At 62.1% G+C, this 13,025-nt stretch overlaps 2 protein-coding genes and 1 pseudogene across 2 annotated transcripts in view; 1 reads left to right on the forward strand and 2 right to left on the reverse strand.

Annotated features, from left to right (window-relative positions):
• The window catches only part of ZMYND12 (zinc finger MYND-type containing 12), a 27,071-nt gene extending 25,918 nt beyond the window's left edge, over positions 1-1,153 (reverse strand). The window contains exons 1-2 of the mRNA XM_068162849.1: positions 936-1,153; positions 53-194 (exon numbers count right to left, since the gene is read on the reverse strand). Coding sequence (XP_068018950.1) covers positions 53-194; positions 936-1,153 — 360 coding nt within the window. The remainder of the gene's footprint in view (positions 1-52; positions 195-935) is intronic.
• Positions 1,138-5,639, forward strand: PPCS (phosphopantothenoylcysteine synthetase). Its single transcript, XM_068162809.1, has 3 exons — positions 1,138-1,659; positions 2,509-2,612; positions 4,776-5,639. The coding sequence occupies exons 1-3, from the start codon at positions 1,152-1,154 to the stop codon at positions 5,097-5,099; spliced, it is 936 nt and encodes a 311-aa protein (XP_068018910.1). The 5' UTR covers positions 1,138-1,151; the 3' UTR covers positions 5,100-5,639.
• Positions 5,640-10,323: 4,684 nt separating this feature from the next.
• On the reverse strand, positions 10,324-10,381 carry LOC137453542 (U2 spliceosomal RNA; annotated as a pseudogene).
• Positions 10,382-13,025: the final 2,644 nt, after the last annotated feature.

Here is a 13,025-nt window from a genome sequence, read left to right on the forward strand (position 1 = left end):
CACAGCCATGCTGCCTTGTACTGGGGTGTGACTGGATCTGACTTGTACCCACCTGCCTCTGCAGCAGCTGCTCTGTGTGATGCTGCCTCTCTTTTTCAGAAGGAGGAGCAGGGAGGGACACAGTGGTGGGAATCAGCAGCTGGCATATGAGCTCATGGATCCCAACCCAGTCAGCCTGCTGATGGTCTTCATCACTAACCAAACAGAGGAAGAGGAGGGATTTGTTTGCTTGGAAGGGAAGGTTACTGCCTGTTGTGTCCTCCTGACTTTCACCATCCCCCAGCCCTTGTTCTGCTCACAGAGCACCCACTGGTACTGCCAAAGGAGAAGGCAGTGCTGTCCTGCTCAGTCATTGTGATCCTGCACTGAAACCTCACTGAAACCACTCACCCCTCCTGAGCCCCATCCCTGCCTGCTGAGCCTTGTCCCAGGCACTGTCCCTGCCACTCAGGCTTTATGCCTCTGTCCTGAGCCTTGTGCTGGGGCTTGTCCCTGTGTCCTGAGCCTCATGTCCGGGCTGTCCCCTGCCTCTTGCCCTGTCCCACGGCTGTATCCCAGGCTTTGTCCCTGTCCTTCAGTCCTGTCCCTGCGTCCTAGGTCTGGCACTGCTTCCTCGACCTCATCCTGAGCCTTTCCCCTGGGTCCTGAGCCTGTTCCTGCCTCCTGGGCCTTCTCACTGTGTCCCGAGCACTGTCCTGGACTTTCTCCCCGCTTCCTGCTCTGTTCCAGGCGTGACCCTGCCTCCTGCACCTCGTCCTGGGCCTTCTCTCTCTGTCCCGAACCTTCTCGTGGGGCTAGCCCCTGCCTCTCGGTCTGCCTGGGGCCCACTCCTGCCTGCTGGGCTTCGCCCCGGGGCTTCTCCTCGTTTCCCCACCCCTGCTCCCGAGGCCCGCCGGCGCCCCGGCTCTCCGGCGGGCAGCCCTGGGGCCCCTCACCAATAGTAGGTGCGGCGGCAGCGGCGGCAGCGGCGGCAGCGCAGCCTGCCCCTCGCCCCGCACAGCTGGCAGCGCGCGGGCTCCTCCATCGCCTCCGCCCGCCCTCGGCGACGCGTCGCCATGGCGCCGGCGGCAGCGGCGCCGGAAGCGGGAGGGGGGGGCGGCGGGCCGCGGGAGCGCTTCCGGCGGAAGGGGCGGGGCGGGGCGGGGCCGGGCATGGAGGCCGCGGGCGGCGGCGGCGGCGGCGGCCCCGAGGAGGCGGCGGCGGCGCGGGCGGAGGAGCGCGTGCGGGCCTGGGCGGCGGGGCAGGCGGCGCGCGGGCGGCGCGTGGCGCTGGTGACGTCGGGCGGGACGCAGGTGCCGCTGGAGGCGCGCGCCGTCCGCTTCCTGGAGAACTTCAGCAGCGGGCGGCGCGGGGCGGCCTCGGCAGAGCGCCTGGTGGCGGCCGGCTACGGCGTCTGCTTCCTGCACCGCGCCCGCTCCGCCTTCCCCTGGGCCAGGGCCCTCCCGCCGCCCGGGCCCGCGCTGCTCGACGCCCTCTGCCTCCACCCCGGGCCCCCGCCCTGCGTCACCGCCGACCCCGCCGCTCTCCCCGCCCTGCTGCCCGCCCTCCGCGCCTACCGCCGGGCTGCCGAGGATGGGGCGCTGCTCGCCATCGAGTTCACCGGCCTCACCGAGTACCTGGCGCTGCTGCGAGCCGCCGCCCGCGCCCTGGCGCCCCTCGGTACGGGGAGGGGAGGGACGGGGCCGCCCCGGTAGATCCTGGCCGGGAGGGTACGAGGTGGCCGCGGGGTCCTGGGCACCAGGCTTGAGGGCACAGGGCGGCCCCGGGGCGCAGGCGCTGCAGGGCAAGGTGACCCCAGGGGCCCCGGGGACAAGGGGTGAGGGGACAAGGGGTGAGGGGACAAGGGGTGAAGGGACAAGGTCACCCCATGGCCCCTGGGGACAAGGGGTGAGGGGACAAGGGGTGAAGGGACAAGGTCACCCCATGGCCCCTGGGGACAAGGGGTGAAGGGACAAGGTCACCCCATGGCCCCTGGGGACAAGGGGTGAAGGGACAAGGTGACCCCATGGCCCCCGGGGACAAGGGGTGAAGGGACAAGGTGACCCCAGGGCCCCCGGGGACAAGGGGTGAGGGGACAAGGTGACCCCAGGGCCCCTGGGGACAAGGGGTGAGGGGACAAGGGGACCCCAGGGCCCCCGGGCTCAGATGTTAGGGGACAAGGTCACCCCAGGGCCCAGGCATGAGGGGGTAAGGTGATCCTTGGGCCCAGGTATGAGGGGACAAGGGGGCCACCAGGGCCTTCAGCCTCCCCAGCATGAGGGTCTGGGTAGCCCCAGGGGGCTGCAGAGGCTTGGTGTGAGGGGCTGAGGTGGTGGCAGTGGGTGCCAGGGAGTCGCCATCAGCACTGCCCTGCTCAGGGTGGTGCCAGGAGGTGATGGGGGAGCATCTTGAGGGGGGCTGGGCTTGTGTAGCTGGTGGGACAGGGGGGCTCTGGTCCGTGCTGGGGTGACAGGTGTGGGCTGCTGGGTCTGTGCCAGCTGTGGTTGCTGACAGGGTTGTGCCTTGCAGGCTCCAGTGTGATGTTCTACCTGGCAGCTGCCGTGTCAGATTTCTACATCCCGGCCTCAGAAATGCCTGAGCACAAGATCCAGTCCTCAGAGGGACCCCTGCAGGTGAGGCAGCCCCGGGGGCGAGGCAGCAGTATCAGTCTCACAGTATTACTAAGGTTGGAAAGGACCTCGAGGATCATCAAGTCCAACCTATCAATACAGACCTCATGGCTAACCCATGGCTCCAAGTGCCACATCCAGTCCCCTCTGGAACACCTCCAGGGGTGGGGACTCCACCACCTCCCTGGGCAGCACATCCCAATGATGAACGACTCGCTCGGTGAAGAACTTTCTCCTCACCTCGAGTCTAAACCTCCCCTGGCACAGCTTCAGACTGTGGCCTCTTGTTCTGGGGCTGCTTGCCTGGGAGAAGAGACCAACCCCCACCTGGCTACAACCTCCTTTCAGGTAGTTGTAGACAGCAAGAAGGTCTCCCCTGAGCCTCCTCTTCTCCAGGCTAAGCAACCCCAGCTCCCTCAGCCTCTCCTCCCAGGGCTGTGCTCCAGACCCCTCCCCAGCTCTGTTGCCCTTCTCTGGACACCTTCAAGTCTCTCAATGTCCTTCTTAACCTGAGGAGCCCAGAACTGGACACAGGACTCAAGGTGTGGCCTAACCAATGCAGAGGCCAGGGGTACAATGACCTCCCTGCTCCTGCTGGCCACACTCTTCCTGCTGCAGGCCAGGATGCCCTTGGCCTTCTTGGCCCCCTGGGCACACTGCTGGCTCATGTTCAGGCAGCTGTCAATCAGCACCCCCAGGTCCCTCTCTGCCTGGCTGCTCTCAGCCACTCTGCCCCCAGCCTGTAGCTCTGCCTGGGGTTGCTGTGGCCAAAGTGCAGCCCCTGGCACTTGGACTTGTTGAATGCCATCCTGTTGGCCTCTGCCCATACTGCAGGTGAGGCAGCCCTGGGGGTGAGGCAGCCCTGGGGGTGAGGCAGCCCTGGGGGTGAGGCAGCCCTGGGCATGGTCCTCCTTTGCTGCCCCCTCTTCCCCTCCCAGCAGCCGGTCCCAGAGCCCTGTCAGGTCATGGCTGGCTGGGGCCCAGCAGTGAGTTGGGATCTGGTCCCTTCCAGCTGTGGGAGCTGGTGGATCTGGATCTCTGTAGATAACAGACAGCAATTTGTGCTGTTAACTGGCTTTTAATTGGCTTTTAATAACAGCAAGGTCCTGCCTCTGGGTCGGGGCAACCCCCAGTACTAATCTGGGCTGGGGATCAAGGGCTGGAGAGCAGCCCTGAGGAGAAGGACTTGGGGGTGCTGGGGGTGCAAAACTGGACAGGAGCCCACACTGAGTGCTGCCAGCCCAGCCCCAGCCTGGCCTGGGCTGAGCCCCAGCAGTGTGGGCAGCAGGGGCAGGGAGGGGATTCTGCCCTCTGCTGAGCTCTGCTGAGACCTCCCCTGCAGTGCTGGGGCAGCTCTGGAGCCCTCAGCACAGACAGGGACCTGGTGGAGCAGGGCCAGAGGAGGCCACAGCAGTGCTGGCAGGGCTGGAAGCCCTCTGCTGTGAGGCCAGGCTGGGAGCTTTGGGGTTGTGCAGCCTGGAGAGGAAAAGGCTCTAGGGAGACCTTCTGGTGGCCTTGCAGTGCTTCAAGGGCACAGCCCTTGGCTGGGGAGAGGCTTTTGGGCAGGGCCTGTTGTGCCAGGCCAAGGGGGGGTGGTTTGGAAATAGAAGAGGGAGCTTGAGAGTGGAGAGAAGGGAGAAATGTTTGACCCTGAGGGTGGGGAGAGCCTGGCCCAGGCTGCCCAGAGAGCTGGGAGCTGCCCCATGGCTGGCACCAGTCCAGGTGAGGCTGTTTGGGACTCTGAGCAGCCTGCCCCAGCTGCAGCTGTCCCTGCTGAGTGCAGGGCACTGGGCTGGGTGAGCTCTAAAGGTCCCTTCCCACCCAAACCAGTCTGGGATTCTCTGTGGGTCCTCCTGGGCTGGGCTTTAGCCCTCCAGCAGCAGCAGAACATTTCTGCAGGTCCCCTGGGCCAGCTGCAGCCCTGGGGCACAGCCTGCTGACTGCTGGTGGCAGGGCCGTGGTGTGCTTCCATCTCACAGCTGCTGCCAGTGACATTTGGACCTTTTTTGGTGAGATCTGACCAAATGCCTCCTTGGCAGGCTTCCCAGTGTGAACACCACGTGAGCCCAGCTGGAATTTCCCCATCCCTGCTCCCCTGGCCCTGGCTGAGCGCATTGCTGTGTCCTAACCGGGGCTGCTCTCTGCTCTCTTCCCCCCCTCACGCAGATCACGATGAAGATGGTGCCCAAAATGCTCTCTCCTCTGGTCAAGGAGTGGGCCCCCGAGGCCTTTGTCATCTCCTTCAAGCTGGAGACCGATCCCCTGATCCTGATCAATAAATCCCAGCAGGCTCTGGAGAAGTACCGGCACCAGGCGGTGGTGGCCAACGTGCTGGAGTCGCGCCGCACCGCCGTCACCATCGTCACCAGGGACTCCCAGGCCCCCCTGGCCCTCTCCCAGGAGGAGATCGCTCAGGGGGTGGAGATAGAGGAGAAGATAGTCAGCTACCTGCAGGCCCAGCACACTGCCTTCATGGGCAGGGAGGGCTGAGGAGCAGCTGCGGGGCGGCCCGGGGCGGCTGTGCCGGAGGAAGGAGCAGAGCCGCGGAGGCTCTGTCCCAGGCGAACGAAGCGGTGCCCAGCGCAGCGCTGTGGGCAGCTGCTGCCGTCCAGAGCCAGGGGGCTCTTGGCCAGCTCGGCCCTGGCTCCTCTTGCTTGCTTTGAGAAATCAAAATACACTGAAAAGATTCCCAAGGATGATGCCTGGCCTGGTGTCTGAAGCAGGAGAGCAGATCTGCCTTTGGTGTCCTGGGGCTGGGGGAGCTGGCAGCTGGAGGTGGAACCACAGAGGGTTGGAAGGGACCTGAAGCATCATCCAGCTCCAACCCCCCTGCCATGGGCAGGCACACCTTACACTACAGCAGGTTGCTCACAGCCACATCCAGCCTGGCTGCAAACACCTCCAGGCAGGAGGCTTCCACCACCTCCCTGGGCAACCTGTGCCAGGCTCTCACCACCCTCATGGGGAAGAGCTTCTTCCTAACATTCAATGTGAATGGTCCATGTGTCTGTACATAAAAGATCTTCCTGAGTCTGTCTCTTCCAAGTTTCTTTGCCAAGAAGGAGCAGTGCTCTGCAGGCAGCATTCTGGGACTAGGACAAGTGACAGCTGGGGATCAGCTGGTGTCCAAGTGGATGGTGAAATGAGTGTGGAAAAAAGCCTGAAGGAGTAGGAGGTGGTGACAGCTCTGGAGGGAGCATCACTTACTCCAGGAGAGTCCCAGTGGACCTGTGCACAGAGACCTCTGCCCAGAAACAGGGCCCAAAGAATAGCTCCTGCAGCAGTGTCCCTGAGGCAGCTGTCTGAGAGGTGCTCCTGCAGCAGTGTCCCTGAGGCAGCTGTCTGAGAGGTGCTCCTGCAGCAGTGTCCCTGAGGCAGCTGTCTGAGAGGTGCTCCTGCAGCAGTGTCCCTGAGGCAGCTGTCTGAGAGGTGCTCCTGCAGCAGTGTCCCTGAGGCAGCTGTCTGAGAGGTGCTCCTGCAGCAGTGTCCCTGAGGCAGCTGTCTGAGAGGTGCTCCTGCAGCAGTGTTCTGAGGCAGCTGTCTGAGAGGTGCTCCTGCAGCAGTGTTCTGAGGCAGCTGTCTGAGAGGTGCTCCTGCAGCAGTGTCCCTGAGGCAGCTGTCTGAGAGGTGCTCCTGCAGCAGTGTTCTGAGGCAGCTGTCTGAGAGGTGCTCCTGCAGCAGTGTCCCTGAGGCAGCTGTCTGAGAGCTGCTCCTGCAGCAGTGTCCCTGAGCAGCTGTCAGAGAGGTGCTCCTGCAGCAGTGTCCCTGAGGCAGCTGTCTGAGAGGTGCTCCTGCAGCAGTGTTCCTGAGGCAGCTGTCAGAGAGGTGCTCCTGCAGCAGTGTCCCTGAGCAGCTGTCAGAGAGGTGCTCCTGCAGCAGTGTCCCTGAGGCAGCTGTCTGAGAGGTGCTCCTGCAGCAGTGTCCCTGAGGCAGCTGTCTGAGAGGTGCTCCTGCAGCAGTGTCCCTGAGGCAGCTTTCTGAGAGGTGCTCCTGCAGCAGTGTCCCTGAGGCAGCTGTCTGAGAGGTGCTCCTGCAGCAGTGTCCCTGAGGCAGCTTTCTGAGAGGTGCTCCTGCAGCAGTGTCCCTGAGCAGCTGTCTGAGAGGTGCTCCTGCAGCAGTGTCCCTGAGGCAGCTGAGAGCTGGTCCTGCAGCAGTGTTGTGAGGCAGCTGTCTGAGAGGTGCTCCTGCAGCAGTGTTCTGAGGCAGCTGTCTGAGAGGTGCTCCTGCAGCAGTGTTCTGAGGCAGCTGTCTGAGAGCTGCTCCTGCAGCAGTGTTCTGAGGCAGCTGTCTGAGTGCTGCTCCTGCAGCAGTGTTCTGAGGCAGCTGTCTGAGAGCTGCTCCTGCAGCAGTGTCCCTGAGGCAGCTGTCTGAGAGGTGCTCCTGCAGCAGTGTCCCTGAGGCAGCTGTCTGAGAGGTGCTCCTGCAGCAGTGTCCCTGAGGCAGCTGTCTGAGAGGTGCTCCTGCAGCAGTGTTCTGAGGCAGCTGTCTGAGAGCTGCTCCTGCAGCAGTGTCCCTGAGGCAGCTGTCTGAGAGGTGCTCCTGCAGCAGTGTCCCTGAGGCAGCTGTCTGAGAGGTGCTCCTGCAGAGGTGTCCCTGAGGCAGCTGTCTGAGAGGTGCTCCTGCAGCAGTGTTCTGAGGCAGCTGTCTGAGAGCTGCTCCTGCAGCAGTGTCCCTGAGGCAGCTGTCTGAGAGGTGCTCCTGCAGCAGTGTCCCTGAGGCAGCTGTCTGAGAGGTGCTCCTGCAGCAGTGTCCCTGAGGCAGCTGTCTGAGAGGTGCTCCTGCAGCAGTGTCCCTGAGGCAGCTGTCTGAGAGGTGCTCCTGCATCAGTGTCCCTGAGGCAGCTGTCTGAGAGGTGCTCCTGCAGCAGTGTCCCTGAGGCAGCTGTCTGAGAGGTGCTCCTGCAGCAGTGTCCCTGAGGCAGCTGTCTGAGAGGTGCTCCTGCAGCAGTGTCCCTGAGGCAGCTGTCTGAGAGGTGCTCCTGCAGCAGTGTCCCTGAGGCAGCTGTCTGAGAGGTGCTCCTGCAGCAGTGTCCCTGAGGCAGCTGTCTGAGAGGTGCTCCTGCAGCAGTGTTCTGAGGCAGCTGTCTGAGAGCTGCTCCTGCAGCAGTGTTCTGAGGCAGCTGTCTGAGAGGTGCTCCTGCAGCAGTGTCCCTGAGGCAGCTGTCTGAGAGCTGCTCCTGCAGCAGTGTCCCTGAGGCAGCTGTCTGAGAGGTGCTCCTGCAGCAGTGTCCCTGAGGCAGCTGTCTGAGAGGTGCTCCTGCAGCAGTGTTCTGAGGCAGCTGTCTGAGAGCTGCTCCTGCAGCAGTGTCCCTGAGGCAGCTGTCTGAGAGGTGCTCCTGCAGAGGTGTCCCTGAGGCAGCTGTCTGAGAGGTGCTCCTGCAGCAGTGTTCTGAGGCAGCTGTCTGAGAGCTGCTCCTGCAGCAGTGTCCCTGAGGCAGCTGTCTGAGAGGTGCTCCTGCAGCAGTGTTCCTAATGCCCTGTTGGGTGTCAGTGGGATGCTGGGGTGGGGGATCAAGGCAAGGAGATGTGGCATGAGTGGTGGTCTGTGTGTGTGGGGGTTGGGACAAGTGGGAGGAGAAGCAGGGAGTGTGGGTGGGGGTGGGAGCTGTGGGGTAGCAGTGATCAGCTCCTGGGAGCAGAGTTGTCCCTGGGTAGCTTGGAACCAGGGTGTCCCAGGGGCTCTCTACATCCTGCTTCCAGGCCATTGCTTCCAAGCCTCTTTTCCTCATGCCTCCAAGAAGCCGAGCGTGGAATTCTGTGGTGAACACCTTCACTGCAGCTCTGCCTCTCTCCATCCTGTGCCTGGTGACAGGTTCTCCTCAAAACAAATCCACTGCAAGTCTGGAGACAGTGAGCAGCACCTGGGAAGGCTCTTCCCATGGGTGCTGTTCCCCCAGGGGAGAGGCTGGACCCTGCTTAAAGCCACCTAGTCCTAAGGAAGGCAGCAGAGCTGCTGGAGTGCTGCTGAATTCACTGTGCTCAGCACAGGGGGAGAAGAGCCCAAGGGAGCATGGAAAGAGCATGACTGGGAGGGCCCCAAGTGTAAGAAGGACACTGAGGGCTGAGGCAGGTCCAGAGCAAGGCAGCAAAGCTCGGGAAGGGTCTGGAGAAGAGGGCTGGGGAGGAGCAGCTGAGGGAGCTGGGGGGGTTCAGCCTGGGGAGAAGGAGACTGAGAGGAGACCTCATTGCTCTCTGCAGCTCCCTCAGGGGAGGCTGGAGCTGGTTGGGGGTTGCAGCATCACAGTATAACTAAGGTTGGAAGAGACCTCGAGGATCATCGAGTCCAAGCTGTCACCACAGACCTCATGACTAAACCATGGCTCCAAGTGCCACATCCAATCCCCTCTTGAACACCTCCAGGGATGGGGACTCCACCACCTCCCTGGGCAGCACATCCCAATGACGAACGACTCAGTGAAGAACTTTCTCCTCACCTCGAGTCTAAACCTCCCCTGGCACAGCTTGAGACTGTGTCCTCTTGTTCTGGTGCTGGCTGCCTGAGAGAAGAGACCAACCCCCTCCCAGCTACAGCCACCTTTCAGGTAGTTGTAGAGGGCAATGAGGTCTCCCCTGAGCCTCCTCTTCTCCAGGCTAAGCAACCCCAGCTCCCTCAGCCTCTCCTCACAGGGCTGTGCCCCAGACCCCTCCCCAGCTTTGTTGCTCTTCTCTGGACACCTTCAAGTCTCTCAATGTCCTTCTTGAACTTAGGAGCCCAGAACTGGACTCAGGACTCAAGGTGTGGCCTGAGCAGTGCTGAGCACAGGGCAGGATGAGCTCCCTGCTCCTGCTGGCCACACTGTTCTTGCTGCAGGCCAGGATGCCCTTGGCCTTCTTGGCCCCCTGGGCACACTGCTGGCTCCTGTTCAGGCAGCTGTCAATCAGCACCCCCAGGTCCCTCTCTGTTTGGCAGCTCTCAGCCACTCTGCCCCCAGCCTGTAGCTCTGCCTGGGGTTGCTGTGGCCAAAGTGCAGCCCCTGGCACTTGGACTTGTTGAATGCCATCCTGTTGGCCTCTGCCCATCTGTCCAGCCTGGCAAGGTCCCTCTGCAGAGCCCTTCTGTCCTCTGACTGACCAACATCTGCTCCCAGCTTGCTGTCAGCTGCGAACTTGCTGATGACTGACTCCATCCCCTCATGCAGATCATCAATGAAGATGTTAAAGAGCACAGGGCCCAGCACTGCTCCCTGGGGCACAGCACTGGTGCCTGGCTGCCAGCTGGCTGTGGCACCATTCACCACCACTCTCTGGGCTCAGCCTCCAGCCAGTTCCTAACCCAGCTCAGAGAGCTGCTGTCCCAGCCAGGGGCTGACAGCTTGGCCAGGAGTTTGCTGTGGGGGATGGTGGCAAAGGCCTTGCTGCAGTCCAGGCAGACCACATCCACAGCCTGCCCCACAGCCACCAGGCAGTCCCCTGGGCATGGAAGGAGATGAGGTTGGTCAGGCAGGACCTGCCCCTCCTAAATCCATGTTGGCTGGGCCTGAGCCCTTGGCCATCCTTCAGGTGCATTTATTGCCCCCAGGATAATCTGCTCCATCACTTTCTCTGGCACTGAGCTCAGGCTGCCAGGCCTGGAGTTTCCAGGTTCCTCCATCTGAGCCTTCTTGTGGATGGGGACCACCTTGGCCACTTTCCAGTCCTCTGGGACCTCTCCAGTGAGCCAGGACTGGAGGAAAATGATGGAGAGCACTTGGCAGCTCCTCTGCCAAAACAATCAAGTCCTCTGATCGAGGACATATCAGATATTAAACTGATAAGAACAGACACTACACTTGATTGGTTGATGGGTTGGCCTCTTCTAAGGAACAAGGGCCAGGACAAGAGGAAATGGCCTCAAGCTGCCCCAGGGGAGGGTTAGGTTTGATCCCAGGAGAAACTTCTTCACAGAAAGGATTCTCACAGCCTGGCCCAGGCTGCCCAGGGAGGTGGTTAAGTCCTCGTCCCTGGAGGTGTTTGAAAGAGGCAGAGATGTGCTGAGGGCCAGGGGTTAGCCTGGGTAGAGTTAGAGCATGGTTGGGCTGGCTGCTCTTAAAGGTCTTCTCCAACCCAAACACTTCTGTGATCCCATGGCTGGATGCTGAGGGGTGGTGCTGGTGAGGGGGGAGGCTGTGCTCAGTGAGGGAGAGCAGCCCAGGCTGGTCAGGAGTGCAGAGACCCAGTGAGCAACCAGGAGGAAAATGAACTTCTGTGTGGCCAGGACTGGCACTGGCAGGAGGGGGGGAGGGAACTGACATGGAAATTGCCCTCCATTGATGTGGGAAATGCTTCTCAGAGACATGGAAACGAGAGGGGAAGGCAGAGGATCATCCTGCACACATGGTGGAGGCACTCATGAGTTCCAAGAGCTTCCAATCTTCCTCTTCCAGTACATGATCCAGGTGTGTGTGTGTGTGGGGTGCTGCTGCTCCAGGGGTTCCCATGCTCTCTGTACCCCTGGAGGAGCCTCAGGTGTCCTGTCTCACACTCTGCAGGACTCAGGAACACAGCTGCAGGCTTCCCTGGGAAGTTCACCACTTCGGGAAGCTGCTGAAGCCCAGCTTGGGGGAGACTTTGGAAACTCAAACTAAACCTCAGCTGTCCCAGCCCATGGTCCTGCTTGGAGTGGGAGGTTGAACCAAGAGCTTGGGAGCTGCCCTCCCACCAGCAGCACTGCCACTGGCAGTGTTCGGGAGCTTGTCCTTCTGGGGCTGTGGTTGTGGTACCAGAGGTAGGAAGTGGCTCCTGCAGGTCCAGGCCCAACTGTCTCTTGTTTTCTGAGGATCTCAGACTCTGCTCAGATGAAGGACCTCAGATCTCTCTCTTTTCCTTGTCTTGGACTTCTCCTTTCTCTGCCATCCTCCTAGTGAGTCAGCTCAGCAGGACAAAGCCTCCTTTACTCTGCATCTTGGCTTCCTGTACTTGCTGTGGGGGAACATCTCCCAACCTTCACTTGGGGTTTAGAAGGTCTGCAAAACTTTCAGCCCCTTCTGCTTAGTTTTTGGTGCCAGCAGAAGCATTTCAGCAGCTCCTCTGCTGGTGTGAAGGACTTGAAGGGCTGGAACCTGGGGGAGAGGAGGACAGGGAAGCCCAAAATCCCACCAGGTATAGAGATTCCCAGGTTGCATTGGGTTGGAAGGGACCCCCAAAGGGCATCTTCTCCAACCCCCCTGCAGTCAGCAGGGACAGCTCCAGCTAGAGCAGGCTGCCCAGGGCCACATCAAGTCTGATCTTGAATGTCTCTGGGAGCAGAGCCTCAACCACCTCCCTGGGCAGCCTGTGCCAGTGTCTCCCCAACATCACTGTGCAGAACTCCCTCCTGCTGTCCAACCTAACTCTGCCCTGCTCCAGGTTCAAACCACCGCCCTCAGCCTATTTCCACAGCCCCTCTGAGCAGTCCCTCCCCAGCTGCCTGCAGCTCCCCTGCAGGTACTGAAATGCAGCTCTGAGCTCTCCCTGGAGCCTTCTCTTCTCCAGGCTGAACACTCCCAACTCTCCCAGCCTGTCTCCATAGTAGAGCTGCTCCAGCCCTCTGACCATCTTTGTGGCCACATCTGGGTCCTCTCCACCTGGTCCATGTGTCTTGTGCTGTGGTCCCCAGAGCTGGCCCCAGGCCTGCAGGTGAGGTCTGAGAGAGCAGAGCAGAGGGGCAGGATCCTCTCTCTCCAGCTGTGGCCACACTGCTTTGGATGCAGCCCAGGCTGCCCTTGGCCTCCTGTGCTGCCAGTGCCCCTTGCTGGCTCCTGGCCAGCTCCTCCCCACCCAGCACTGCCAGCTTTAGGCTGCGGGGGACACATTTCGGGAGCCGCGGGGCACTGCCGCCAGGGGGCGTGCGCGGGCGACAGGCGGTATGTGGCTTATGGGCGGGGTTTAGGCGGCGGGGGGCGTGTCCCGGCGGCGGGGGCGTGTCCCGGCGGCGGGGGCGTGGCTCCGGCTCGCCGTTGCCGCGGCGCCGGCAGGCGGGGCTGGGGTCTCCGCCCCGCCCGGGGGGTGGCTGCCGCGGGCCCGGGGCGGGCAGCGGGCCCGGGGGGTGCCGGGGCTGGGGCCCTAGGGGCTCGGGAGTGCGGCGTGGGGAGCTGCGGCCCGCTGTTCCGCCGGGCTCCGCGCCGCTCACGGCTCCGCTCGCCCAGCCCGTGAGGGGACGCAGCCCTCGGCTGGGTCTCCGAGAGCCGCCGCGGAAGCGGCAGTGGCCGAAGGGACACCTCCAGCCCTTACATAGAATAGAATCATAGAGTCAATAAGGTTGGAAAAGACCTCAAAGGTCATCAAGTCCAAGCTCTCACCCAGCACAGCAGCCTGAGACTGTGTCCTCTTGTCCTGGTGCTGGGTGCCTGGGAGGAGACCAGCCCCCGCTGGCTCCAATCAGTGTCTCCCTCTGAGAAGAGCTGGACACTGGAACCATCTCCCAGGGGAAGTGGTGGGGAGAAGTTGAACCAGGGGGGAT

This window comes from Melanerpes formicivorus, unplaced genomic scaffold (assembly GCF_026170545.1).
Source record: "Melanerpes formicivorus ecotype bairdi unplaced genomic scaffold, bMelFor1.0.p_v2 SCAF_67, whole genome shotgun sequence".
NCBI classification, from domain to species: domain Eukaryota; kingdom Metazoa; phylum Chordata; class Aves; order Piciformes; family Picidae; genus Melanerpes; species Melanerpes formicivorus.

Excerpts from the sequence above, each read along its gene's own strand:
- PPCS (XM_068162809.1), top strand. The coding sequence starts at position 1,152 with ATGGAGGCCGCGGGCGGCGGCGGCGGCGGCGGCCCCGAGGAGGCGGCG. Across the intron at positions 1,660-2,508 it reads CCGCGCCCTGGCGCCCCTCG|GCTCCAGTGTGATGTTCTAC; the intron begins GTACGGGGAGGG and ends TGTGCCTTGCAG. Across the intron at positions 2,613-4,775 it reads CCTCAGAGGGACCCCTGCAG|ATCACGATGAAGATGGTGCC; the intron begins GTGAGGCAGCCC and ends CCCCTCACGCAG.